The 23,914-nt window shown below is 43.6% G+C and overlaps 1 protein-coding gene across 4 annotated transcripts in view; it reads right to left on the bottom strand.

Moving 5' to 3' along the window:
• The window catches only part of LOC118362560 (lateral signaling target protein 2 homolog), a 79,900-nt gene that overhangs the window by 48,584 nt on the left and 7,402 nt on the right, over positions 1 to 23,914 (bottom strand). For 2 of the 4 annotated variants that reach the window (XM_052486283.1, XM_052486284.1), the window contains exon 1: positions 14,933 to 15,348. The exons of 1 other annotated variant lie outside the window; for it this stretch is intronic. In XM_052486283.1, coding sequence (XP_052342243.1) covers positions 14,933 to 14,968 — 36 coding nt within the window. In that variant the 5' untranslated portion in view covers positions 14,969 to 15,348. Of the gene's footprint in view, positions 1 to 9,472; positions 9,560 to 14,932; positions 15,349 to 23,914 lie in introns of those variants that run through there. One more of the 4 variants, XM_052486286.1, reaches the window with a different exon arrangement.

Genomic DNA, 23,914 nt, shown 5'->3' with positions numbered 1-23,914 from the left:
ATGCAGTTTCTCTGTGCCATTTGAAAATGTGTGGAAATGTGAAAGGAATGTAGGAGAATAACACAATAGAGCCGGTAAAAGATAACACATATTTGAAATGCAAGAGTAAGGCCATAATGTATTATTCCAGCACAGGTGCAACTTGGATTTTGGCCACTAGATGGCAGCAGTGCGCACCGTTTAGACTGATCCAGTGAACCATTGCATTCCTGTTCAAAATGTTGTATCAAGACTGCCCAAATGAGACTAATTTGATAATTAATAACTTTCTTCAAAACTGTGCACTCTCCTCAAACAATAGCATGGTATTATTTCACTGTAATAGCTACTGTACAGTGCAGTTAGAGTAACAAAAATGTAAGCTTTCTGACAATTTCAGAAATGTCTGTCCTGGCAAATGATCTTGTTTACTTACAGCCTCACGCTTATCTCATTAGCCTATGTTAGCTCAACCGTCCCGCAAGGGACCCACCGATCCTGAAGAAGGATAGTGTAATTGAACAAGGTGTGCGGTTGTCATTCGTGGTGCGTTGTCTTGCCAGCCTGTATAATCATATTAAACGCTCCCGTTGTGTCAAGCAGCAGTCTCCTTCAGCCATGTCCCTGTGGTGGTGCCGAATCTGGATTTCTATTTAAACAGTGGGGGTGGCTAATGCTTCTCCATAATCCTACATCACCATCATCAGTAACTGTACATACATAGACTCCACTTCAGGGAGTTGACAACAAGCCTTTCACTGCCCTCCATTCTCCAGGCTCATTCTCCTGCCAAGCATAAAATACCATGTACACACACACACACACACTCTGGAGGAAAATCTGTCTCGCACTGTCTGCAACAGCACATTCTGTATCATCCACTTACTGGCAAATGAGCAGCTGTATACAGCGCATCACCCCTAATCAGGCCCGTTGGTCAGCGTTAAAGCTCAAAAACCTCTGCTACCCTGAGTAAACAACTTTTAGGTATTTGGTCAATTATGGCCTAACTATGAAGACTATTATCATCATGATCATCTCCGTAAGGTCTTCTGGAGGTTTCCGTTATGCCAAGTCATTATTTTCTATTCTGTCTCCATTGTACTGTGAAATTCTTTCAACAGTGTTGCAAAGAGTCTTTTTTTCTCGAGCCAGCTTGTCCTCAAAAGTATTTCAGCCAGACTCTAATCCTCTGGAACTGCAGTTTACATATGACAATAGAGTAGTAGACCTTCAGTGTAACCCCAGGATGAACTTGTAAATAAAATATTGCTCTCACATTAACGGTTTCAATACAACAGGACAGTGGCGTCCCTCTCCAAAACTCTACAGTGCGGCCATTTTAACCCCTTATCCTATCATTTCTCTTGGTAAATCTATAGGCCTGAATCTTTGAAGTGTTTGTGCGCATTAGTATTTATTAAGGATCGCCTTTAGCACGTCTATTGTCAACTAGTTAAACATTTAATTGCTACTGTGTTGCATGTGTAAAACAAACCTGCCAATGTCATAGCAGTTAGCCACGTTCACACAGACTGACAAACAGGCCATCCCTCTTCTTTGCCCTGGGCAAAGCGCTCAACCCAGAGCAAGTTCATTGACTCAGCAGATTTGAAAATAGTCTTTGTATCTGGATTGAGGCTGTCATCATGTAACTGTGTATGTCTGAATGGACACTGGTGTAATCTGATGTTTGATCTGAAAGATGGAGCTGTGTAGAGCACGTCCCTGGCACATGGGTTGGCAGGACAGGACGGGGCAGCTGTAGCACAGAGGGGGGCTAAGAAGATTTGGGCTGCTGCAAACAGGCCCCCCCACACACACTCATACTTCCTTAGGACCTGTGACCAATTATACAATCCCGTGCTGGCTAACTGCTGTGGTGGTTACAGATGGAGGGGAGATTTAAAATTCCCAAAACAATAACACAAAAGCGCAAATGAGACTGAAGGCGTGATAGGGGGGCGTGATAGGGAGGCGGGTGATAGGGAGGCGGGTGATAGGGAGGCGGGTGATAGGGAGGCGGGTGATAGGGAGGGGGTGATAGGGAGGGGGTGATAGGGAGCGTGATAGGGAGGGGGGTGACAGGGAGGGGCGTGATAGGGAGGGGGAGAAGGTGAAAGGTTGTTTCTTCTGAGACGCATCATGGCATTGTGTTGGTCTTCATTCTGCAACATGATTATTTTTTATAATAGTGTCCTTTAAAATGAAACACAGTAGGGACCAATTTCATGGGTGCTCCTTGCAGGATAAAATACAAGATAACAAACCTAGTTATCACCACAATTATTCTAGTGAAATGACTGACAGAACTGAAATAAAATAAATGTACTACTCTAATAAACTAAACTCTGCATTTATAACCCTCTCTACTCTTGTGGAACATGACTCACAGTCAGCCTTGGCTCAGTCTGTCTACGCAGAAACAGACCATTGTCATGGATGGACAAAGACCAAGTCAGACATTACTGAAGAGATTGACCATGGAGCTTAAAGACAATGACAGGCGTGGATGAACGCTTGGTGACTGCAGGGACCGCACACACAACTTGCAAGTTTTCTTCAACATACACTGTCCAGTTCCCATGGAGCAGACTTTGGTCCTCTCTATGGTGCCCACCCTCTGTGTAGAAGATATTTTATACACAAAGCCCACATGCCATGCTCCACTGTGGGCAAATTTTCAGTGCAAAATCGCTCAGTTGACATCAATCCAATTGTGACGGTGTTGAGGGTTCTGAGCTTGTCTTTACAATTACGCGATATCAACTTGCAAAACATTACCAAAAGCCAACAAATAGTTAAAAATGTCTATTTTTGCTGCAAATTTACATCACAATAGCGTGGTACACAGTATCTTTCGATAGTAAGGCTAATGGTTGTACAGTATTGGCTGTTCAATCTGCCCGGTCAGAGACATTGTTCTCAAAAACTCCCATGGTGTGACACAGTGAATATAGTCGGGAGAAACAAAAAGGAAGAAATACCAGTGTGAAAGCTGGAAAAGAGACGCATCCTTTTATTTGATCTCCTGACAACTGTAACCAAGGCCAAGAAATAACTAGGCCTAATCCCAAAGAACTAGGCCTAATCCCAAAAATATAGGCCTACTCTTATCCCTCCCTGGCTCACCCACCTTCCCTTTCTTTCCTGCTGTAGAGATGGCAGCCAGAGGGGTGTTATGCATTTTATAGTCTGCTGCTGCAGACAGCCTCATACAACTCACTGAAAGCAAAAGGGCACCTTGAGTGCACCGTACTGCTTCTAAAGTGAAATCAAAGAACTTGTCCCAATTGAAAGGAGTGTCCACATATTGTTATCAATGTCGTAATGTGAAAAGAAATCCATGAAACTCCTGTCATTAAAACACCCTTACGAGAGGAGTCTCTCTGGTGGCATTCAATCCCCATCGCTCCACAGCTTCTTGCCTTTAAAACATCTTCACCCCACACCTAGGACACAGTGGCCAGCATACCAATCCTGCAATGAATTTCAAAAGGCCTTCAAATTGGTTGGCCTGTCTAGATGAGCACCAGGGGTCAGGTCAGTTTTCTAAATCCAGCAGCTGACACCAAATCAATGATGTTTTATCTGTTGGGTAAGCAGAATGGAGACATCCATAAAGGGCTGGAGAAACCAGGCTAAATATTCAGACATGTTGGTCGCTGCCCAGCACTTCGCTGCTCCCTTTCTCCCTCTTGGTCACAACTGTTCAGAACCACTCTGGACCAGACATGGTGCTAATTACTTTAGTTTCTTCAGCTTTTTCTGTATTTTACAAAAACATTTCCCTGGAAACTAAGGGATGCTGAATAACAAAAAGGAGATGACTTTAGTTAGGGCCTTAAGAATGTAGTCAAAACTAGATTATTAAAACAGTATAAAACAGATAAAACAGTAACACAGATTTTAGAGCAACCATCTCTGTTCCCATCTGCTCAGGCTATACAGGCAGATGGATACGAGTTGAGCGCGACTGGCCGGCACATCGCTGGTTGTGGGCCTGTCACACTGACAGATGAGGTGGAGTGTGGCTGAAGGTCAATCACTGAATGCCTGATAGAATAACCCTGGGGAAGGAGAGGCGGAAGGGAGGAAATATGCAGGTTTAGCCTCCTGACATCTCTCCTCTCTCTGCGAGTCTCTCTCTGATGAATGAGAGGTAGTAATAGAGGCCATTTTGGCTCAGTGAACACCTTAGCCAGGTCTTCGTCTCTGTCTGCTGCCAGTCAAGCATGTCTCCATGTACAATGGCCCCCAATCTTCTACCTTCCCTTTATTATAACTTCTCATATTGAATTTTTGGTTGAGGGAAAGAAAGCTGTCTATTTTAAGTATACTAGGTTCATGATTCAAAGCATTTCCTCCCATACTCAGTAATGGTAGAGGACGTGCACCTGTACAGCAAGCAAACATTTGCCAAGTACTATAATACAGAACAGGCCCGGTCTTTCTTAACTGCCTTTTAGAGAGGGTTTAGACCAAAACAGCAAGACAAGTTTACAGAGCAAGAAGGAATGTCAGCCATCTCATCTTACAATATTGTGAATGTGGGTCAATCCAATCCTACCTTTGCCCTATAGCCATAGCCCTTCCTCCAACAGTCCAAGGGTACCGTGCTCTGGAAGGGATGTCAGTGGGTCTTATTTTCAGGTAGTTTGAAGTGCACTTTGATACCAGAGTTCTTCAGAGCACTGAATGGAGATTATATAGCTGGAAAGAGAGAAACAAATCCCTTCCCTATGTGACTAATCTAGGGTAGTACAGCTCTGAAAATATCAAAAGCCTTAGTCCATTCTAGGGAAACATGCTTCAATGTGACTAATCTAGGGTAGTACAGCTCTGAAAATATCAATAGCCTTAGTCCATTCTAGGGAAACATGCTGATTCAACACCTTTCTATCTCCAGGAGTACATAGTTCAATAATAAAACTACTTACTGTTGATGCGAAAATGACAAGGCTGTGCAGTGTTCAACAATAAAGTATGTCAGAGCGGAATGCTACAGACTTATTGGCCTATAAAATAAATAACAACATTCTGTGTTTCCCTCGGCACACTTGGAAAATGCAATTATGTTTTGTCTGTTGGGTAAGCAGAATGGAGACATCCATAAAGGGCTGGAGAAACCAGGCTAAATATTCAGACATGTTGGTCGCTGCCCAGCACTTCGCTGCTCCCTTTCTCCCTCTTGGTGACAACTGTTCAGAACCACTCTGGACCAGACAAGGTGCTAATTACTTTGGTAATTAGTTTCTTCAGCTTTTTCTGTATTCTATAGAAACATTTCCATTCTAGGTGATGCTGAATAAACGAAAAGGAGATGACTTTGGTTAGGGTCTTAAGAATTTAGGCGAAATATATAGAGTAGTATTAACAAGAGCAGAATGCTACAGACTTAGTGGCCGGTAAAATAAATAACATTCTGTTGCCTTCAGTACACTTGGAAAAGGCAACGCAGAGTTCTCCTCTTGGCAAAAGTACTGAGAATTAATTATATTAGTCAATGACTGTTCGTTTTTAACCTCCTGTTATTCTGGTTGCAAAAATACTTTCCCCCAATATCTTGATGAAATCACTAAATTGAAGGACAATCTTATCAAGAGGTTGTTGAGCTAGCCAGTGTTTTCTGAGCTGCAGGAGCATAATAGGACATTGAGAAATGTCCCCATCGGCAACTTACATTTACTCTGTAGGAAAGAGGGGAACGAAACCTTGTAACAATCAGTCCTTGCCACATCGTTATTTTCTTAACGCCCATTTCAATTTCTAGACACAGTGAATGACAAGTTGTGCAATTTCTCATTAGAAGGTTCATTATCCAGACGAACACCGTGGCAAGCTTAACACCATTGTAGGGCGGTTGTTTTTAAAAAGGAAAAAGGCAGAGTCATGGTAATGGACAATACATTTGCTGGAAGCGCAAACAGAGATGTGGTATGTTAGTAAAAAGGCCTTAGCTGAAACACAGTGTGTGTGCAAATGCAAATATTTTCCAAGTTGTCTTCATGGCTGTCAAGTCCAACTAGGCCTAAAACATGAGCTACAAAAAAAATCTAAAAAAGACATGCGAGACAGAGATCATCGTGAACTGCATATTGTGGTTTTAGTCATGGTATGACAATGCCACATTCACCAGCCCTTCAAATTAAAATGGTACCCTGTGTCATTGCAAAACTGTCCCAACAACAAATCAGTTATTGATCCTGAGGACATTCAATGTGAATTCTGATGTTAGGCCGTCTGGCACAGTTGTCAGGCATTTTTTTATATTGTTTATATCGAGTGGGATCTGAAGTTCTCTGTTAAACAAAGGGATACTGTACAATCTCAAAATGTTTTATTCACACATGGTTCAGCACCCTCCACTTCTTTCCAGATCTCAGGCCACCCACAACGTTATAAATATTTTCACGGCCCTCCCCTTGTACTGTAAAACAAAATGAACAGCCTCCGCCCTCATAGACTTAAAATAAATGTTTACGACTACAAATAACAATAACTGTAGGGACCCTGTGTTAATAAACGTGGATATCGAATATGCCATTACCGCATGTTTTTATTGCACGGTCGATGATACGCAGGGCTACAGACCAGAAGGTTGAGGGTTCGTTGACCACCACAGACGAGCTCACTCTCCCTGCAGGTTTCATTACACTACGATCAGAGCCTGCTGCAGCTGGGGGAATCATATTTTTCAAAATGTTGATGCCATATTTATAATTATATAAATTTGTGCCATGAAAAAGTATTTCCTTTTTCAAGGCACTGTATATGCAAAGAATTGTCCACCAACAGGTTTCTGTGCCAATGCACCTTACAACCAATAAAGAAAGCATACTGACTTTGGGCACTTCAATATGATGGTTTGCATTTAACACCACAATAAATAGACTGCCAATCTAGACAAACAGAAAATACATCCCTCCCCATCTGTAGGCTTACCCAGTATCGAAGGCTTTAAAATGTTTAGTGTTTTATAACAGATGTCTCTTTCCATTCATCAATTGGCCGCTGCACAGTCAGAAGTGATTGGTTTTAATTTGTCAGTAAAAATAAATACATTTAAAAAAAATGTTGATTGCACAATAAAGTCGGGGTCGGGCCTCCCGAGTGGCGCGGTGGTCTAAGGCACTGCATTGCAGAGCTAGCTGTGCCACTAGAGATTCTGGGTTCGAGTCCAGGCTCTGTCGCAGTTGGCGGCGACCGGGAGACCCATGGCCCAGTGTCGTCCGGGTTAGGGGAGGGTTTGGCCGGCAGGGATGTCCTTGTCCCATCGCGCACTAGCAACTCCTGTGGCGGGCCAGGCGCAGTGCACGCTGACACAGTCACCAGGTGCACGGTGTTCCCTCCGACACATTGGTGTGGCTGGCTTCCGGGTTAAGAGGGCATTGTGTCATAAAGCAGCGCGGCTTGGTTGGGTTTCGGAGGAAGCACGGTTCTCGAACTTCGCCATTCCTGAGTCCGTACGGGAGTTGCAGCAATGAGACAATTGGATACCACGAAATTGGGGAGAAAATGGGGTAAAAAAAAAAAAAAAAAAAAAGTTACAAAATAAAACAAATCGGGGACTTATTTCCATTGTGGACCCTATTTATTTTGTATATTTTTACATAAATATATATACACAATTACATAGATAAGAGAAAAGAAATATTCAACCTCCAGATCAGTACGTGGGGGGAGTTTAAGTACAATTCTTACAAGCTTTTTTTGGCTGGTAGATACATCTTTAGATGTTTGGGGCTGCTGGTGAACCATGATGTGCAGGCATAATCAAAGTGACACTGGACTAGCGTACTTGCCAGAGTCTTTAGTGAGGTTTCCATCTAATTGGTGACAGATATGCAAATTGTCCACCTAACGTTGCAGCTGTCAGAGATTTGACCACTAAATGTATCAGGGCATTGCATACATAGGTCTTTAGACTTAGGTGTCCACTGTATGACTTTAATATAAAATATTACACACACACACACACACTACATGACGGTATGTATGAACACATCTGCTCGTCTAATATCTCATTCCAAAATCATGGGCATTAATATGGAGTCTCCCCTTCGCTGCTATAACAGCTTCTACTCATCTGGGAAGGCTTTCCACTAGATGTTGGAACATTGCTGCGGGGACTTGCATCCATTCAGCCACTAACGCATTTGTGATGTTGGGAGATTAGGTCTGGCTCGCAGCCACCGTTCCAATTTAACCCAAAGCTGTTCAATGGGGTTGAGGTCAAGGCTTTGTGCAGGCCAGTCAAGTTCTTCCACACCGATCTTGACAAACTATTTCTGTATGGACCTCACTTTGTGCACAGGGGCATTGTCATGCTGAAACTAGAAAGGGCCTTCCCCAAGCTATTGCCACAAAGTTGGAAGCACAGAATCATCTAGAATGTCATTGTAAGCTGTAGCGTTAAGATTTCCCTTCACTGGAACAAAGGAGCCTGTCCCGAACCATGAAAAACAGCCGCAGACCATTATTCCTTCTCCACCAAACATTAGTTGGCATTATGCATTGGGGCAGGTAGTGTTCATCCGCCAAACCCAGATTAGTCCGTCAAACTGCCAGATGGTGAAACGTGATATATCATTCCAGAGAACGCATTTCCAATGCCAAGCTTTACACCACTCCAGCCAACGATTGGGATTGCACATGGTGATCTTAAGCTTCTGTGCAGCTGCTCGGCCATGGAAACCCATCTCACGAATAGTTATTGTGCCGACATTGCCTCCAGATGCAGTTTGGAACTCGATAGTGAGTGTTGCCAAACATGGACAGATGATTCTTATGCGCTACACGCATCAGCGCTTGACAGACCCATTCTGTGAGCTTGTGTGGCCTACCCCTTTGCGGCTGAGCCGTTGTTGCTCTTTGACGTTTCCACTTCACAATAACATCACTTACAGTTCTTGCAGGGCACAAATTTTACAAACTTGAAAGTCACTGAGCTCTTCAGTAGGCGTTTCTACTGCCAATGTTTGTCTATGGTGATTGCATGGCTGTGTGCTCGATTTTATACACCGGTCATAGCCGAAACCACTAATTTAAGGGGTGTCCACATACAAAAGTATGTTAAACACAAATATAAAACACAACATGTAAAGTGTTGGTACCATGTTTCATGAGCTGAAATAAAATATCCCAGACACTTTCCATACAGACACAAAGCTAATTTCTAACATTTCGTGCTCATTTTGTTTACATCCCTTTTAGTAAGCATTTTTCAATTGTCAAGATAATCCATCCACCTGACAGGTGGCATATCAAGAAGATGATTAAACAGCATGATAATTACACAGATGCACCATGTGCTGGGGACAATAAAAGGCGACTAAAATGTGCAGTTTTGTCACAACACAATGCCGCAGACAACTCAAGTTGAGGGAGACTGCAGGAATCTCCACCAGAGAATTGAATGTTAATTTCTCTACCATAAGCAACTTCAACACCATTTTAGAGAATTTAACAAGATATCTAACCGGCCTCACACCTGCAGCCCACGTGTAACCACACCAGCCCAGGACTCCACATCCTGCTTCTTCACCTGCGGGATCGTCAGACCAGCCACCAGGACAGCTGATGAAACTGAGGAGTATTTCTGTCTGTAATTAAGCTCTTTTGTGGGGGAAAAAACTCATTCTCATTGGCTCGGCCTGTCTACCCAGTGGGTGGGCCTAGCTCCCAAGTGGGTGGGCCAAGCCCTCCCATTGCTGCGCCTCTGCCCAATCATGTGAAATCGATAGATTACGGCCTAATTGATTTATTTCAAATGGACTGATTTCCTTATAGGAACAGTAACATCACAAATTGTTGCGTTTATATTTTTGTTCAGTATATATATATATATATATATATATATATATATATACACACACACACACAGTTGAAGTCGTAAGTTTAGCCAACTACATTTAAACTCAGTTTCAAAATTCCTGACATTTAATCCTAGTAAAAATTCCCTGTTTTAGGTCAGTTAGGATCACCACTTTATTTTAAGAATGTGAAATGTCAGAATAATAATAGGAGAGAATTCGTTTTTCATCTTTTATTTCATACATCACATTCCCAGTGGGGTCAGAAGTTTACATATACTCAATTAGTATTTGGTAGTATTGCCTTTAAATAGTTTAGCTTGGGTCAAATATTTCGGTTAGCCTTCCACAAGCTTCCCACAATAAGTTGGGTGAATTTTGGCCCATTCCGGACAGAGTTGGTGTAACCGAGTCAGGTTTGTAGGCCTCCTTGCTCACACACGCTTTTCAGTTCTGCCCACACATTTTCTATAGGATTGAGGTCAAGCTTTGTGATGGCCACTACAATACCTTGACTTTGTTGTCCTTAAGTCTTTTTACCACAACTTTGGAGTATGCTTGGGGTCATTGTCCATTTGGAAGACCCATTTGCAACCAAGCTTTAACTTCCTGACTGATGTCTTGATGTTGCTTCAATATATCCACATAACATTCCATCCTCATGATGCCATCTATTTTGTGAAGTGCACCAGTCCCTCCTGCAGCAAAGCACCCCACAACATGATGTTGCCAACCCTGTGCTTCACGGTTGGGATGGTGTTCATCGGCATGCAAGCCTCCCCCTTTTTCCTCCAAACATAACGATGGTCATTATGGCCAAACAGTTCTATTTTTGTTTCATCAGACCAGAGGACATTTCTCCAAAAAGTACGATCTTTGTCCCTATGTGCAGTTACAAACCGTAGTCTGGCGTTTCTATGGCGGTTTTTCAGCAGTGGCTTCTTCCTTGCTGAGCGGCCTTTCAGGTTATGTCAATATAGGACTCGTTTTACTGTGGATATACAGTGGGGCAAAAAAGTATTTAGTCAGCCACGAATTGTGCAAATTCTCCCACTTAAGATGAGAGAGGCCTGTAATTTTCATCATAGGTACGTACACTTCAACTATGACAGACAAAATGAGAAAAAAAATCCAGAAAAATCACATTGTAGGATTTTTTATGAATTTATTTGCAAATTTGCACAATTGGTGGCTGACTAAATACTTTTTTTGCCCCACTGTAGATTATTTTGTTACCGTTTCCTCCAGCATCTTCACAAGGTCCTTTGCTGTTGTTCTGGGATTGATTTGCACTTTTTGCACCAAAGTACGTTCATTTCTAGGAGACAGAACGCATCTCCTTCCTGAGCGGTATGACTGCTGCGTGTTCCCATGGTGTTTATACTTGCGTACTATTGTTTTTACAGATGAATGTGGTACCTTCAGGCGTTTGGAAATTGCTCCCCAGGATGAACCAGACTTATGGAGGTCTCTAATTTTATTATGGAGGCCTTGGCTGACTTAGATTTTCCCATGATGTCAAGCAAAGAGGCACTGAGTTTGAAGGTTGGCCTTGAAATGTATCCACAGGTACACCTCCAATTGACTCATATTGTGTCAATTAGCCTATCAGAAGCTTCTAAAGCCATGACACAATTTTCTGGAATTTTCCAAGCTGTTTGAATGCAGTCAACTTAGTGCATGTAAACTTCTGACCCACTGGAATTGTGATACAGTGAATTATAAGTGAAATAATCTGTCTGTAAACAATTGGAGAAATAACATGTGTCATGCACAAAGTAGATGTCCTAACCGACTTGCCAAAACTATAGTTTGTTAACAAGACATTTGTGGAGTGGTTGAAAAACAAGTTTTAATATCTCCAACCTAAGTGTATGCAATATTATGTAGTTGAAGTCGTAAATTTACATACACTTACAGTGCCTTGCGAAAGTATTCGGCCCCCTTGAACTTTGCGACCTTTTGCCACATTTCAGGCTTCAAAGATAAAGATATTAAACTGTATTTTTTTGTGAAGAATCAACAACAAGTGGGACACAATCATGAAGTGGAACGACATTTATTGGATATTTGAAACGTTTTTAACAAATCAAAAACTGAAAAATTGGGCGTGCAAAATTATTCAGCCCCCTTAAGTTAATACTTTGTAGCGCCACCTTTTGCTGCAATTACTTTCTCCTATACATCAATAAAATCAATTTAGCCTCAAGTAATAAAATAATGCAACATGTTCAATTTGGTTTAAATCATGGAAAAACAAAGTGTTGGAGAAGAAAGTAAAAGTGCAATATGTGCTATGTAAGAAATCTAACATTTCAGTTCCCTGCTCAGAACATGAGAATTCCTTCCCGGGGAAGGACTGCCCGTTCCATGATCTCGCCATCACGGTTGACAACTCCATTGTGTCCTCCTCCCAGAGCGCTAAGAACCTTGGCGTGATCCTGGACAACACCCTGTCGTTCTCAACTAACATCAAGGCGGTGGCCCGTTCCTGTAGGTTCATGCTCTACAACATCCGCAGAGTACGACCCTGCCTCACACAGGAAGCGGCGCAGGTCCTAATCCAGGCACTTGTCATCTCCCGTCTGGATTACTGCAACTCGCTGTTGGCTGGGCTCCCTGCCTGTGCCATTAAACCCCTACAACTCATCCAGAACGCCGCAGCCCGTCTGGTGTTCAACCTTCCCAAGTTCTCTCACGTCACCCCGCTCCTCCGCTCTCTCCACTGGCTTCCAGTTGAAGCTCGCATCCGCTACAAGACCATGGTGCTTGCCTACGGAGCTGTGAGGGGAACGGCACCTCAGTACCTCCAGGCTCTGATCAGGCCCTACACCCAAACAAGGGCACTGCGTTCATCCACCTCTGGCCTGCTCGCCTCCCTACCACTGAGGAAGTACAGTTCCCGCTCAGCCCAGTCAAAACTGTTCGCTGCTCTGGCTCCCCAATGGTGGAACACACTCCCTCACGACGCCAGGACAGCGGAGTCAATCACCACCTTCCGGAGACACCTGAAACCCCACCTCTTTAAGGAATACCTAGGATAGGATAAAGTAATCCTTCTCACCCCCCTTAAAAGATTTAGATGCACTATTGTAAAGTGGCTGTTCCACTGGATGTCATAAGGTGAATGCACCAATTTGTAAGTCGCTCTGGATAAGAGCGTCTGCTAAATGACTTAAATGTAAATGTAAATGTAATGAGAATCTATGAAAGCTGGTGGTTCCTTTTAACATGAGTCTTCAATATTCCCAGGTAAGAAGTTTTAGGTTGTAGTTATTATAGGAATTATAGGACTATTTCCCTCTATACAATTTGTATTTCATTAACCTTTGACTATTGGATGTTCTTATAGGCACTTTAGTATTGCCAGTGTAAGAGTATAGCATCCGTCCCTCTCCTCGCTCCTCCCTGGGCTCGAACCAGCAACACAACGACAACAGCAACCATCGCAGCAGCGTTACCCATGCAGAGCAAGGGGAACAACTACTAGAAGGCTCAGCGCGAGTGACGTTTGAAACGCTATTAGCGCGCGCTAACTAGCTAGCCATTTCACTTCGGTTACACCAGCCTCATCTCGGGAGTTGATAGGCTTGAAGTCAAACAGCGCAATGCTTGATGCACAACAAAGAGCTGCTGGCAAAACGCACGAAAGTGCTGTTTGAATTAATGTTTACGCGCCTGCTTCTGCCTACCACCGCTCAGTCAGATACTTAGATACTTGTATGCTCAGTCAGATTATATGCTACGCAGGACACGCTAGATAATATCTAGTAATATCAACCATGTGTAGTTAACTAATGATTATGATCGATTGTTTTTTAATGCTAGCTGGAAACTTACCTTGGCTTACTGCATTTGCGTAACAGGCAGTCTCCTTGTGGAGTGCAACGAGAGAGAGGCAGGTCGTTGTTGCGTTGGACTAGTTAACTGTAAAGTTGCAAGATTGAATCCCCCGAGCTGAGGTGAAAATCTGTCTTTCTGTCCCTGTTAACCCACTAGGCCGTCATTGAAAATAAGAATGTGTTCTTAATAACAGACTTTCCTTGTTAAATAAAGGTATAAAATATATATATATATAGAAAAAAAATACTCGGCAAATCGGCGCCCAAAAATACAGATTTCCGATTGTTATGAAAACTTGAAAATCGGCCCTAATTAATCAGCCAACCTTTACTTCAAACACTTCTAAACTTTATTAGGGTACTATCAAAAGTCAAGCCATTGTTTATAGTGAAAATATAACCAAAAGAGCGAACGTAAACCAGGGGAAAAATGCACTACACTCCTCCGTGCCCAATATTAAAAAATACATCTGAAAAATGTAAACCCTCCCTCCCCAAGCTAAAACATTTTTGACACCCCTCTCTCTCCCTTAGTAAAATGTCGATCTGTCCCTTAGTAGACAAAATAGTATTGCCACAGACTACATTTGTTAGGGGTACTTCGCCTATCCACAGGAGGTACTTGAGAAGACACATGAAACCATTGGTTTACTGGTAAAAATGCACACGAGGGGGTACTTCAGGGGTACTCCAAACATAATTTTTCTATGTTTGTAGTAAAGTAGCCCAAAAAGGTTGGGAACCACTGGACTAAAGCTATGTAGAATGAGTAACTATCATAGGCGTTAATAGCCTCAGAAATACACTCGATCTTCTTGTCAGATGCATTCTCTCAGTTACTGTATCGGATTAACAGCAATTAAATGAATTCTGTGTCAGAGTAATGACCGTTTGTACTATATCGTTAGGTAGGGTAGCCAGAGAGCTAACAAAAGCTCTAGTGTACAAGTTCGAGACTGCACTGCAAGTTAGGCTAGCCAGCTACATTATTTATTTCTGTATTGACCAATCTCAGCAATGCAGTCTTTGACAATTTGTTTCGAGAAGCAGCCATTCGTATTGCATAGCTTCAGTTACCTATAACCCAGAATGAAGGAAACAACTTTATAGAAGGTAACGTTAGCAGTGACTAGCTAGCATGTACATGCGTAGCTCAATATGTACTAAGGAGTGTAATACATGCATTGCAGCAAAATACTGTATGGGGAAAATAGCAAACTATAGATTGCTATTTTCAAAAATATATTAGCTAATAACAGATTACTGGCAGTAGCTGGAGAATAGAATCAAACTTACCTTAGGCTTGTAAAGCCACTTTCGAAATCGATTCATCGTTAAGTTACCTCGCCACTTTTACCCCTCCTTTGTCACCGACCCCTCTTCTACCTGTGAGACAGACTAGCAAATGCTAGCTAGCTAACTACGTTGCTAAAAAGGTGGGAAATATTTAATCCAATACGACATCCGAAATTGTAAGGTAAAGAGTTGAAGTGTTCAAATAATTTCTTTAAAAACGACGTTGTGTTTTCATGCCTACAGAATCCACGGTAGACTGGTGATTCACTGACACTTTTCAAGTCCGACTGGATAAAGCAAGCAATCCTTCTTTTTTTAATATATATATAAAGCAAGCAATCCTCAACGGATGGTTTCGTTCGCTCTTCCCCTCCGTCTGCTTGATGACAGCCACGTTGATATCGCCACCCACTTTCCCAGGCTTGCACCCATACGTCACCATGGTGTAGAATCCATAGATATCCTATTAAATGTAACATTCCTAATTATTAGTATTCTAAATGCTACTTTATGAATTTAAAATTAATGATTCATTTCTAATTCCTAATTCTATGGTACATACGTCGTAATTATTGTTGATTTATATGGCAAGCGAAAAGGGATCTTTGGTAGTTCTAAAATTTTGGTACATTATTTTCAGAAAGTGGTTGAAACACAATGTTATTATGGCACAAATACAAACATGAACATTAGCGGTGCGTGGGTAAAACACGGGGAAGAAAACGCTGTATGTTAGTGTTTCCGACATTGTCAGACCACGAAACAATTATTGATTTACGACCGCAGAGAATTACCACAAGTTGCTAAGAAAACGGGACCTGCCTCCACTATTCCAACATAATTTCAACATCATCAAATGACTTCTGCTTAGTCTAATACAGTGACAAATAAGAGATACCAAAAACTATTTAGTCCAATCAACATAAACTAAATGATGTGGCTGTCCATGGTTCTGATTTCTGTTTGCATGTGTGCTTGTGTACATGTTGACTCAACCTACTTGTAGAGAAATGCCAATGAGTCCTCCTCTTTCATGTTGAGGAACTGGTCAATCACTCTGTCATACAGTACAGGATTTTATTTTTTGTTGTACTAGGCTACCTGGCTAAAATGCTTGCTCGCTAGCCTAACTTCCATTCATAGACAACGTTAGCTAGTTAACATTCGCCTTCTACATCTAGCTACTGTACATATTGAACTAACATCTTCTCAGGCCAGAGCCACAATTATGTTTGAATTAATGGTTGATAGGAGAGATGCCAAAAACAAGAATGCTTCCCTTGACACATTTTCCACCAGGACCATTCACAGTTGAGCTTGCCCAGTTTAGCTCAGTGCTGATTGGCTTATTTAAAAAAAAAAAAAAATTATCAAGGGAGGCCAAATGCTCGCTGGCTTCCCTTGCATTCAATACTACGGGCGGCAACAATGTCGTGCTCGTTTGGACCAGACAGTGAGAAGAAAGATAAAATAATGTATGTATTTAAAACAACTTTTTTTGGGGGGAGCCTGCCTTCCATGACGTCCATTAATACACGCCACTGATCATAAATAATAATGTCCGTCAAAATTAGAAAATGACCAATCAGCCTTATTATGTTGCTGGCCTCTGTTTATACCTGTGTGTTGCTTGGCAACGACCAAACATCAGAACTGTTTTGAAGTTACAGCCAAACCTTGAGAACAAACAAATTAATTAATGGGTTACACATTGTTAAAAGGTCTTTGAACAATTAAGCACCTATTTGGTAACAGTTGAACTGCCCTGTACGGAATACGTTTAGTTCACCCAAGAAAGGTTAGAGACGTCCATGTAAGGGTCCAGGTATGGACACATTTAGCCTAAAAATGCCTCGATTTGACTCACTACACAGCATCACTGATAGGTTTATTAAGAACCTTTGGCAGCATCTATGACATCTATGCGTCTGCCTGTCTGTATGTATGTGTGTCTCTCTGTCTGTTTGTCTGTGTTCTGTCCTTGTGACCAGGTAGCTAACATGACCTCAATTCATCCACCAACCCACCACATTCACCTATTCATCTGTTGAGAAGATTTTAATTTCCCCTAATTTCAGTCTGTCCCTAATTTGTTCAGGTGTAGCAGAAGATGGCAAAAGGCTATGCCTCGCTTATCAAAGAAGCCACTGTGCTCCTTGACAAGTATAATGCAGACTAACAGTGTGTGGAGGATTTGACAGAGGATGCTCCAAATGACATTGAGGTAACTACCTAAATTGAGTAGTGTGTATGTGTGGATGGATGTGATGTGTATGTGTTGCGATGGATTGTTAATCTCATGCCCTATTATGAAGCTTTAAAACATTATATTAAAGCTAGGGAAAATAGACTATTTATCAAAATGGTCAGACCAGAGCCATATACCGTATCTATCTATAATGTAATACTGCTTCGGTGTTACAGACATTTCAGATAACAGTCCGTTTCTTTCTTACCAGAACCTGGATGCCTTGGATAAGAAGTCTATACTTGACATCATTTCTGTATGCATTGAGCATAAAAAGTTATTTGGTGTTGTCATCAATGTCTGGTATGCTCAGAATGGGAAATGCTTACTGAAGTCTGGTCATAACCAGTTTGCCAGTAAATTCATCACAGAATGTTCAATAACTAAATTATAGATAATGCTTTCAAAATGGTATAACAAACGCATAATATAATAATAATAATATATGCCATTTATCAGACGCTTTTATCCAAAGCGACTTACAGTCATGTGTGCATACATTCTACGTATGGGTGGTCCCGGGGATCGAACCCACTACCCTGGCGTTACAAGCGCCATGCTCTACCAACTGAGCTACAGTTGGTAGCATGATCTGACCCTTTGTCTCTTCTATATTTGTCAATCCACAGTAATCTGTTACTTCAGCATGTTCCTCCTTGATGACATGGGACTGCAGTGCTTCAGCAAGATTGTGAACTCTGGACCTCAAAAAGTTAGAAACACATTTTCTGTGGTCTAATGGCACCAACAATGCAATTATTTCACAGTTTGTGGTCATTTTATGGCTCATAAAAGAAATCAACTTTCTCGGACAATCCAATCGCTTACCTTCATAGAGACGGGGTCATCTGTGTGGTATTTTTTGTGTCATGAAGTTGAATGAAACTGTACTTGGACTGTGAATGACAGAGTAAATTATGGTTTAGTATTTCCTACATTTCTTCTTCAACATCACAAACCTCAGTACCTGGATCCAGAGGGAGTAGAGTCAGATCTATGATGATGCCTATGTGAAGCGGAAGTGGATTGCCCCAAATCAAATTTTATTTGTCACATACACATGGTTAGCAGATGTTAATGCGAGTGTAGCGAAATGCTTGTGCTTCTAGTTCCGACAATGCAGTAATAACCATCGAGTAATCTAACCTAACAATTCCACAACAACTACCTTATACACAAAAGTGTAATGGGAGGAAGAATATGTATATAAAAATATATGAATGAGTGATGGTACAGAACGGCATAGGCAAGATGCAGTAGATGGTATAGAGTACAGTATATACATTTGAGATGAGTAATGTAGGGTATGTAAACATTATATTAAGTGGCATTGTTTAAAGTGGCTAGTGATACATTTTTACATCAATTGTTCCATAATTAAAGTGGCTGGAGTTGAGTCAGTATGTTGGCAGCAGCCACTCAATATTAGTGGTGGCTGTTTAACAGTCTGATGGCCTTGAGATAGAAGCTGCTTTTCAGTCTCCCGGTCCCTGCTTTGATGCACCTGTACTGACCTCGCCTTCTGGATGATAGCGGGGTGAACAGGCAGTGGCTCGGGTGGTTGTTGTCCTTGATGATCTTTATGGCCTTCCTGTGACATCGGGTGGTGTAGGTGTCCTGAAGGCGCAGCTGCGCCTTCTTCACAATGCTGTCTGTGTGGGTGGACCAATCCAGTTTGTCCGTGATGTGTACCCCGAGGAACTTAAAACTTACTACCCTCTCCACTACTGTCCCGTCGATGTGGATAGGGGGGTGCTCCCTCTGCTGTTTCCTGAAGTCCACGATCATCTCCTTTGTTTTGTTGACGTTGAGTGTGAGATTATTTTCCTGACACCACACTCTTAGGGCCCTCACCTCCTCTCTGTAGGACGTCTCGTCGTTGTTGGTAATTAAGCCTACCACTGTAGTGTCGTCTGCAAATTTGATGATTGAGTTGGAGGCGTGCATGGCCACGCAGTTGTGGGTGAACAGGGAGTACAGGAGAGGGCTCAGAATGCACCCTTGTGGGGCCCCAGTGTTGAGGATCAGCGAGGTGGAGATGTTGTTACCTACCCTCACCACCTGGGGGCGGCCCGTCAGGAAGTCCCGTACCCAGTTACACTGGGCGGGGTCGAGACCCAGGGTCTCGAGCTTGATGATGAGTTTGGAATGCTACCCTTGCTCGGATTTCATCAACCTTGTTGTCAAGAGACTGGACATTGGCGAGTGGTATGCTCGGGAGCGGTGCGCGATGTGCCCGTCTCCGGAGCCTGACCAGAAGACCGCTTCGTCTGCCCCGTTTGCAGCGACATTGTTTTGGTTCGCCGGCTGGGATCCAATCCATTGTCCTGGGTGGTGGGCAAAACACAGGATCAGCTTTGGGAAAGTCATATTCCTGGTCGTAATGATGGTGAGTTGACGTTGCTCTTATATCCAGTAGTTCCTCCCAACTGTATGTAGTAAAACCTAAGCTTTGGGGTACCAATGTAAGAAATAACACGTAAAAAACAAAATACTGCATAGTTTCCTAGAAACGCGAAGTGAGGCAGCCATCTCTGTCGGCGCCGGAAGTAGTGTGTGTACCCCACTGCTAAGGTACAGAATTGTGAAGTTATACATAAAGACATTGCATCACCACTCATGTTGTCTTATTTCATTTTTTTCTTGTTCATGTCTTTCCTGTCTTGCCATCTCTTTTTCTAATAAACATTTCCCCCACTAGATGGAGCCCTGAGATTGAGATTCTGATGGCTCAGCTTGCAGACAGAATCTCTCGAGGGAGTCAACTCAAGAAAGCCACCAAGAAAAGCACTGAGCCCCAGAAATGTTCACTTACCAAACTCATAGCTCACCCTCTTCCTGCACCTGAGCCCACCCCCCTGCAGGAGAAACAGCAGCCAGTCAGTATCATGTTTCAGTTTTACTGTAGGCTACCGCTTCACAATGGTGCTTTTTTTATTTGGAAACATTGAACTGGGGTCCAAAGTCAGAATGTTATTGACACAATATCATAATGGATAGGCTATTCTATTTGTATAAACTTAAATTGAATATGAGGCTGGAGGGCGCTTACAGCACTCTCAATCGACATGGACCCACGGGGTGAAAGGAAGCAGGTCTTCCGGCATCCTGGTGCCCTGTCGGGGATCTTCATCCTCGACAAGTAGATGGTGGGGTTATGCTGTTGGAGCCACGGGAGGTCGAGGATGACTTTGTGCGCAGGTGCAGTGACGATGGGAAGGCTCTCCTGGTGCATCGGTCCCACGGTAAGGGTGAGTGGTGCTGTGAGTGATATTTCCGTGTCCCAGTGGTCGACCATCAAGCGCTTGAACCCAGAAATCGAGAGGAGAGCGGGTTTGAGGGGATGTTCAGGGAGGAGGCAAGGGCCTGGTCAATAAAATGTCCTGTGGCACCAGAGTCCACTAGAGCAGTAGATACCACAGATGAGGGACAGCCTGCTAGTGAAATGGGTACTAAAAAGGCATTGGCGGAAAGTGATGATGGTGGAATACTCACGCCAAACACAGGAGATGGATAATCACGGAACCGTCCCGCTGCTCTTGTGGACCCTGGGTTGGGACGTATTGGACACCACTGAAGCTGGTGCCCATCCCGTCCACAATAGGGACAGAGCCTCAGCTGTTTTCCGACAGTGTCGCTCAGCCGTGGGAAGGTGCATGGCCCCTACCTCCATAGGTTCAGGCTCTGACTCAGAATGGTCAAGGAAGGAGGGAGAGAGGTGATGGTGATGCCGACGCTCCCGAAGACGGTTATCCAGATGGAAGGCCATCATGATAAGTTTGTCCAAGGAGAGGGTGTCATCCTGGCACGCCAACTCCATCTGGACCTTTTCACACAATCCTCTGATGGCTCATTCCATCTGCTGGATGCTGCCACTGTAAGGAAGGCAAGGGCATACATCACAGCAGTCCGGCCTTCATGCAGCAGTTGAAGTAAGAGCTCGCCTCCATCTCTGCCCTCGGGTGGATGGTCGAAGACCCCCCTGAACACAGCAAACCCCTCATACGAATCCAGCGCTTCCTCTCCTCTCTCCCAGATGGCCGTAACCCACTCCAACGCCCGTCCAGTCAGCAGGGAAATAACCGTGGCAATCTTGGACCTCTCGGTGGTGGGGGCTCCCATCTGATTAGTGAAATAAAAGGAGCACTGGAGTAGGAAACCAGGGGAAGGACAAATGGACCTCGCTGACCTGGACAGACTGCTGGATGGGCTGGAATACTGGTTCGCTGGGTCGACTGGTGGTAGATAACCCCTTGGGTAACGTCGAGATGATGCAGAACGCGAGGACCTCTTCCATAGCCGTTCCCAGTTGAGCCAGCTGGTCGTGGTGTTGGCGAAGTAGGTTTCCCTGTTTTCTGACCATATGAGAGAAGCCTTGATCAACTGCTGTTTCCATAATGTTGAGGCGTTATTCTTTAACGTAGACACTGGGAGTCAGGAAGCAGGTGGAGAGTTTAATAAAACATCAAACAATACAAAAACAGGAGAAGCTTCGGGACATGGAACCAGAGTCAATAACACCTGATGGGAAATAACAAGATAATGCTATATATATTGGGAGTAATCCAGAAGGTGAGAGTCCAGGTGCGGGTGATGATGGGTAGCCAGGGCCGGTGGTTAGTAAACCTGTGATGTCGAACGCTGGAGGGGAGGAGCAGGAGTAGATAAGACAGTAACGTTAAAAGAATGTGGGAAAAGTGAAGGGGTCTGAATACTAGCCTTGTTATTGTTATCTATTTTTTTCCATTTTTATTAGTAATTTTATTTGTCTTACTTTTTAAACTGCATTGTTGGGAAAGAGCTAGGAAGTAAGCATTTCACGTTAAAATCTACACCTGTTGTATCCAGCACATAATTTGATTTAAGTTGATGTTATTCTCGACCTGCTCAGTTTTCCACCACAATACACCAGAAATGGCCATAAATAGTAGAATCAGCTTACCTGCTTTTACACTATTTGACTATTAGATGGGTAAATCCATTTTTAATTCAATCATTTTCTGACAACATCACTTTTGTTTTAAACAAAACTTTACATGCATGTTTGCCCATGGAAGAAGTGGTCAGAAAGTAACTTTTTTGACCCGAATGATAAAGGTGTTCAAAGTTGACCCATTTTGCATACCCCACTGTCACGTCTGCTCCCGCTCCCCCTCCCTGGAGCTCGAAGGCACCAGGTTCCCCAGTATTACACACTCCTGCCACCATCAGTTCGCACACCTGCCTTCCCCCATCACGCGCATCAGCGAATTACTGGACTCACCTGGACTCAATCACCCGTTTTATTACCTCCCCTATAGTTGTCAGTTCCCCAGCTCTGTTCCCCGCTGCTGCAGTGATTGTCGGTGTGCCTGTCTTGTTTCATGTCTGTTCCTTATTAAATGTTAACTCCCCCTACCTGCTTTTCATCTTCAGCGTCCGTCCTTACACCCCACCACACAATGAGACATCCATGTTAAACAGTTGAGTTCATAATTTAAAAGCTTACAAACAGTGTTTGCCAACCATGTTATTATTTATTCTACAATGAGCTAATATGTATGCAAGGTTTTGTTCAAATCAAAAGGGCTGCTGTCAAAAGTGATTGAATTCAAAAGGATTTTGAAACAAATATTGAAAAAGGAATAGTTTTACCACATTAAAACGAGAATTCAGTTCACGTAACAGGGTTGCCTTTAGAATGTGGGACAGAAGTTTAAATGAATCACAAATCACATGAAATAAATAATAATCTTCAGAAATGACTGTCAAAGCATCAACATAACTAGGGCTTTACAGTGATGGTGAGAACTTGGAGAAATGTTGGATTAAAATCTTCCTGGATGTCACTGAGGGTACACAGAGGGTACACAGAGGGTACACAGAGGGTACACAGAGGGTACACAGAGGGTACACAGAGGGTACACAGAGGGTACACAGAGGGTACACAGAGGGTACACAGAGGGTACACAGAGGGTACACAGAGGGTACACAGAGGGTGCACAGAGGGTACACAGAGGGTGCACAGAGGGTACACAGAGGGTGCACAGAGGGTACACAGAGGGTGCACAGAGGGTACACAGAGGGTACACAGAGGGTACACAGAGGGTACACAGAGGGTACACAGAGGGTACACAGAGGGTACACAGAGGGTACACAGAGGGTACACAGAGGGTACACAGAGGGTACACAGAGGGTACACAGAGGGTACACAGAGGGTACACAGAGGGTACACAGAGGGTGCACAGAGGGTGCACGGAGGGTGCACAGAGGGTGCACAGAGGGTGCACGGAGGGTACACAGAGGGTACACAGAGGGTGCACAGAGGGTACACAGAGGGTACAGAGGGTGCACAGAGGGTGCACGGAGGGTACACAGAGGGTGCACAGACAGAGGGTACACAGAGGGGCACAGAGGGTGCACAGAGGGTGCACGGAGGGTACACAGAGGGTACACAGAGGGTACACAGAGGGTACACAGAGGGGTACACAGAGGTACACAGAGGGTACACAGAGGGTGCACAGAGGGTGCACAGAGGGTGCACAGAGGGTGCACGGAGGGTACACAGAGGGTGCACACAGAGGGTACACAGAAGGTGCACAGAGGGTGCACAGAGGGTACACAGAGGGTACACAGAGGGTGCACAGAGGGTGCACAGAGGGTGCACAGAGGGTACACAGAGGGTGCACAGAGGGTACACAGAGGGTGCACAGAGGGTACACAGAGGGTACACAGAGGGTGCACAGAGGGTGCAC

Source organism: Oncorhynchus keta, chromosome 29, assembly GCF_023373465.1.
Source record: "Oncorhynchus keta strain PuntledgeMale-10-30-2019 chromosome 29, Oket_V2, whole genome shotgun sequence".
NCBI lineage: Eukaryota > Metazoa > Chordata > Actinopteri > Salmoniformes > Salmonidae > Oncorhynchus > Oncorhynchus keta.
This window is presented reverse-complemented; position numbering and strand designations above follow the sequence as displayed.